Genomic DNA, 6,000 nt, shown 5'->3' on the forward strand with positions numbered 1-6,000 from the left:
TTTCTTTTCTTATCTATTATCTGATTTCCCCACTGGCCTGTGAGTTTCTTGCATGCAGGGTCCTTATTGGTCTAGTTCATCACCATGAACACCAGTACATAGAATTGTGTGCATGAATGAATAAATTAAATGAATGGAAAAGCAAATGACTATTAACCTATCATTGGTTATTCTGCTTTTCAGACCTGTGTTCCTGAATGCACTCACCCCCTGAAAGTGGAGACCTGTCCCCATGACTGGCCCAGCTGTGGGGAGATAACATTCAGAGACTATCAGATGAGATACAGAGACAACACTCCCCTTGTTCTCGATGGGCTGAACTTGAACATCCAAAGTGGGCAGACAGTTGGGATTGTCGGAAGAACAGGGTCTGGTGAGGACAAGCTCTGATTGTGTTTCTTTCAGGTTGTTTTATTTGCATTTCCACTGAGTGTGGTAGTTAAGCCAAACAAGAGGGCAATGTCTATGTGTGGCAGATTGGCTGGCCCTTTCCCTCAATCCTCTTTACTGTAAATTAGGATTTCAGATTGAATGGGTGTGTGGAGTTGGAAGAAAACACACGACAGTTTTTGAATTAATTAAATGAGGATCATTCTGGTGAAATGAGGCCCAGAGGATGAGTCTTGTACTAACAGCCCTGCAGGGATGGGCAGGTGAACTGTGTTAGGGCAGCCGATGGCCCCTGAAGAGTGAGGAATTCCTGTCTGCACAGTCATCTGCACAGAGCCATTCTCATTGCATTAAAAATTCCCTTGATTAGACACTTGGACAGATTGATGTGTGATTTACTCTTCTTGCTTTTATTGTTCCCAGGAAAGTCGTCATTAGGAATGGCTTTGTTTCGTCTGGTGGAGCCAGCCGGCGGCACCATCTTCATCGATGAGGTGGATATCTGCACTATTGGTTTGGAAGACCTCAGAACCAAGCTGACTGTGATACCCCAGGACCCTGTCCTGTTTGTAGGTACAGTAAGGTAGCTGTTTTTGATCATTCTGCCTTCTTATTTTTGGATAGTGAAATCGGACCAACCAGGAACTTTGTGAAGCTCGGCAGCGTGGCTGGCCTGGGGCTGTTCTATCTGAGGGAATCTCTGCTAGTGCCTGTTCCCAAGTGAAGCCTTCCTTGGGAGGAGCCGAGGACTAGGTCCTTCAACATGACTTGTATTTTATAAACTACATGACTAATAAGCGAAGTGCTTATCCATCAGGTGAGCAGATGTCCCTGTTGGCCCTGGAGAGTCCTGAGTCTTGGCATCCTATCAGGTTTAGCAATGGCCACTTTCAAAACACCCCAGTTTTCTCAACTAAATAGTTATCCTTCGCATGTAGCCATCTGTTGGGAAGTGTGTCAATTCATTCCCACTAAGGAGTGAACAGAGGCTGTCCAAGTACAAGAACAGTAGGGTTGCAATTTCTGCAAGCCTCAAGATCTGACGGCAAGGCACACGGAGAAAACTAGTTTCTCACTTAGTCCAGTGCAGTGGCTGCCCCTCTGTTGAGATGGACGTTTCCTCCATTGAGCACAGGTTGAAGTAGAGAGCTGTATGTAGAGTTTTATGAAAAATGCATTCCATGTCTTGAAACGCTAGACTTCCACCCCGCAAATGAGCTGCTCACCCTCTGCAAGGCCCTGGGAGCTGCAGCTGCACCTCCTGCTTCTGAAGGCAGAGTGAATGCAATGGAAGATTGAATTGCTTGCTCTCCCTCTCTCTGCCAAGAATTTGCGTAAGGTCCAGTCCACTCTGCTGCTCATAGCTGCTGAAAGGGCCAAATGTGTCTTCCTGAGGGCCTGGCTCTGGCTATCTCTTGGCAGCATTTCACATATTCCTGCCTGTCTTGGTGGTCTCTGGGCCATCACACAGTCGTGGATCCTTGGTCTCTTGGCCTGAGGTTGGTGTTTTATTAAGTGTGGCTCTTGGAGCCACAGGGTCATTACACCCACCTCCTAGTCTCCCCCACATGCTGCAGAAAACATGCTCCCCATCTTCTCCGCCTTGGAAATCCAGCTGCCTCTCTTTTCCTTCATTGCAGGTACAACTTGGATCCCTTTGAGAGTCACATGGATGAGATGCTCTGGCAGGTTCTGGAGAGAACATTCATGAGAGACACAGTAGGTTCCTGGGGCTGTCCAGGATGAGTCCGTTTCCCTGCACCAGTGCCCCAGATGCCTGGCCCAGGTTTAAATTCGACAAGCACTGGGCCAGCATTTGGCCAGGTTTATTTGTTGGCAGCACGTATATCAGTAGACTACAATCCTTATTTACTCTCTACTATTAAAAGCAACAGTAGATAATATTTCCAGGCCTTTGCAATGATCCAGTCAAGAGCTCTACATGCATTATTTCACATGCTCCTGACTACAACCCTCTGAGGTTGGTACTCCTACTCCCATTTCTAGAGATGCAGAAATTAAGACTCAAGGAAGTAACATGCACAGGCTAATGTTGGAGAATGGAGAATGGAGACTGGACCCCAAGTCTATCTGACTCTAGAGCAGATGGAGCACCCTACTGCCCTGCCAATAGCCTCATTTTCTTATCAGAACAGAGAAGCCACAGGAAGGTGGGGGGGTGTGGCCTGCTTCAGGAATGGCAAGTATGGCTGGTTTTGAGTGGACTGAGCCATCTGTGAGATGGAGTCCTGTCCTGTAAGTCCTGCAGCTGGGGTCAGCGGGTGAGCATGGCCCACTCTGCAGTCCAGAGGGGATTTTTTCCCCAGGTCTTGGCACCCAGGTGAGCATCTCCCACAGCCACTTTGACTTGTCATGCTGGATAAATCAAACCCTGTCTTAGCTTTCCTTGATGACTAGAAAACTCTCCTGCCCCGTCTCTAGTTTGTCTGTGGAAACAGGGACCCTGGAAGCCGGTTATGCTTGTTTGTGTTTCTCTGGAGACATATATGCATTATCTGTACTCTTTTGGCAAGGTGTCCATGGGCTTCTATGACTCATACTGTGATTTTAGGTTATTAATGTCCGCCTACTCCCTGGTCTTTCCCTGGGGCCTGTTTGTGATGTTGAAATGATTGTTGTTTTGCACTTTCTTTTCCACAGTAAAATAAAGCCAGCTGATGAATGCAAGAGAAGGGGGCCATCAATACAGCTGATGCAAGACCATTTTATAGATCATCAGCATAAATGTGGCATTTTCTGTGTTTTATAGATAATGAAACTCCCGGAAATATTACAGGCATAAGTCACAGAAAATGGAGAAAACTTCTCAGTAGGGGAACATCAGCTGCTTTGTATAGCCCGAGCACTTCTCCATAATTCAAAAGTAAGGAAACAGCACGGAAAATGGATTGGTCAAATTTTCGATATTTCCTGCAGTGCCATTCAATCCAGGAGGTAGAGCCATGCGTTTGTCTTTCAGCAAAGAGAGAGCAATTGAGACATTTAAAAACCGATCACTTTCTCTTAAGAAAAAGTTGTGAGGGGTAAAAATCGAAAAACAGCCATTTACAGCACTAACATCTGCCTCCGCTGGGCCTCCCCTTGGGCGGTCTTGTTTAGGTATTCTCTCTGTCCTCCTAAGTGGTTTGAGTTTGATAAACCTGCCTCTCAACTTTTTCCCTTTGTCCCTGAACAATGCTGAGGCCTGAAAAACAGTACCCAGGACACTAAAGAAGGCCTTCAGAATGCTAGGACAGGAGAACTGTAAAATTTAGACGCGTTTTCCTTAGTGACTTAGCCATCCTTGCTTACTGATTTCAAGGAAGGGATTGCTGTTGCTTTAGAAATCCCATTCTCTGAACCTCGATCAAAGTGTAATCCATAGTGTGTGTTCTTTAGGTGTGCTAATAGCAGGAAAGGGAGCCAGCACACACTCAGTGCTGACTGTGGCACTGCACACTGCTAAGTGGTTTATGTGTTGTCTTTGCATTTCACACTCATGAGGTATAACCCCTTTACAGACAAGGAAACGGAGCTTTGGGGAAGTTAAGTAATTTAGTCAAAGTCAAGCAGAGTTAGAGCTGAGCTCAAGCCCTGTGACTTGCCATCAGCACTGAGGTAGACAGAATAATGGCCCCCCCGAAGATGTCCATGTCCTGGTACCTGGAACCTGTGAATGTGCTACCTTACCTGGGATAAAGGGGCTTTGCAGATATGATTAGGTCAAGGACTTTGAGATGGGGAGATTATCCTAGATTACCTGGGTGAGCCCAGTGTAATCACACAGGTCTTTATGAGAGGGAGGCAGGAGAGTCAGAAAGAGAGAAGGAGATGTGACAATGGAAGTAGAAGTTAGAGCAATGCCAGGAAGGGGCCACGAGCCAAGGAATGCAGGAGCATCTAGAAGCTGGAAAAGGCAAGGAAAAAGATTCTCCTCTAGTGCCTCCAGAAGGAATGCAGCTCTGACAACCCCTTGGCTTTAGGACTTCTGACTTCCAGAACTGTAAGATAATAAATTTGTGTTGCTGTAAGCCTCTAAATTTGTGCTAATTTGTGATAATAGCAATAGGAAACTAATACAAGTGCTGTCATTATACCTCATACTGACTCATGTTAGCACAGTAGATAAAGCCTGTGGAGTGTTGATCCTACCAGTTTGTAGGATTAGAATAAACCACTTAAGAAGAGGGGTAAAGAATATACAACCTTGTTTCTCCAGCCAGTCCTTCTGAAGAAGATGAAAGTGATGTGATGTAACTTTATTTTGTTGCTGTTTTTCTAACTTTTTGAGATGGAGAATTAGCTCATTACTTTTCAGCTCCTCTTTTCTTTTTTCATAGATAGAACTAAGACTATAAATTTCCCTCTAGATACAGCTTTGGCTTAATGTGACTTTTACAATTCTCCTTCCTCAACAGATCATTCTCCTTGATGAAGCCACTGCCTCCATGGACTCCAAGACTGACACCCTTGTTCAGAGTACCATCAAAGATGCCTTCAAAGGCTGCACAGTGTTGACCATCGCCCACCGCCTCAACACGATCCTCAACTGTGACCTGGTCCTGGTCATGGAAAATGGGAAGGTGCAGGAAGTTGTCGGTGTTACCTCCCCAGAGGCTTCAACGGTTTTGGCTCTATGGTGGGTAGATAGTCTTCTGACAATTTCAGCTTTTCTTCTCTTTCAGGTGGTCGAGTTTGATAAGCCTGAAGTTCTTGCTGAGAAGCCAGATTCTGCATTTGCAATGTTACTAGCAGCAGAAAACAAAGTTCGATTATAAAGGTCCCTCCGGGGACCACATCAGCTGGTTTTAGGGGAGGAGGAGGATGCATGAGATGAGTGGATGAGCCTGCAGGAGGAGGGGCTGTCATCTCAGCAGGCAGCCCTGGTCTACCGTCCCTCCCACCCCTGATGTACCAGTTGAGCTGGGCAAAGGTTGCTTCCCCACCTCACCCAGCCCATGTCTCCGGACCTCACTTAGTGAACGTGGGGTTGGTTCTGGGTGGTGAACAGAAGCAGAAAAAGCTAGTGGATTAAAAAACTGTCCCTCACCTCATAAAACTCTAAAGGTCCCTCATGTGCCCCACCAATACCACCTCCGTGCCTGAGAATGGAAACATTGTAACCTTCTGTTAAAAACTGGTCAAAGTAAACAGAATGGGAAAATGCCTAAGGATGGAGTTGGTAAAGATTTCCTGCCCTGTTATCAGAAGGGAAAAGAGCAGAGTTTTCTTCCTGTTTAACTCCTACTCACATCTATTTTGAGTATGTGACAAGCAATAACTACACAGATCTGTACATGAAAGATTGATTACAGTGTTTTGTGGAAAAAAATTTTTTTAAATCATATTGCATGTTCCATTTGATCTATTAGAATAACCAAGAAAACAAAATGTTGGAGTTTCTCTATAAATGACATTTTTATATCTTCTATATTGGTCATTAAAATGCAGTAGGAAATTAAACCACCCTGAAATGTAGCCATGCAATTATTTTACTGAAGATATTCCAATTTCTGTATTATTTCCTCTCACAGACCCTTATTGCTTTCTCTATTGACTCAATAATAAACCTTCACAACGTTTCCCAAATAAAAGCCTTTCTTTCCAACC

At 45.1% G+C, this 6,000-nt stretch overlaps 1 protein-coding gene across 1 annotated transcript in view; it reads left to right on the forward strand.

The window, feature by feature from the left end:
- The window catches only part of LOC101396086 (ATP-binding cassette sub-family C member 12), a 56,144-nt gene extending 50,976 nt beyond the window's left edge, over positions 1 to 5,168 (forward strand). The window contains 6 exon segments of the mRNA XM_014779711.2: positions 184 to 373; positions 814 to 973; positions 2,031 to 2,109; positions 3,161 to 3,274; positions 4,809 to 4,973; positions 5,076 to 5,168. Coding sequence (XP_014635197.2) covers positions 184 to 373; positions 814 to 973; positions 2,031 to 2,109; positions 3,161 to 3,274; positions 4,809 to 4,973; positions 5,076 to 5,168 — 801 coding nt within the window.
- The last annotated feature ends 832 nt before the right edge of the window (positions 5,169 to 6,000 follow it).

Source organism: Ceratotherium simum, chromosome 30, assembly GCF_057802395.1.
Source record: "Ceratotherium simum simum isolate JZ-2026a chromosome 30, ASM5780239v1, whole genome shotgun sequence".
Taxonomy (NCBI): domain Eukaryota; kingdom Metazoa; phylum Chordata; class Mammalia; order Perissodactyla; family Rhinocerotidae; genus Ceratotherium; species Ceratotherium simum.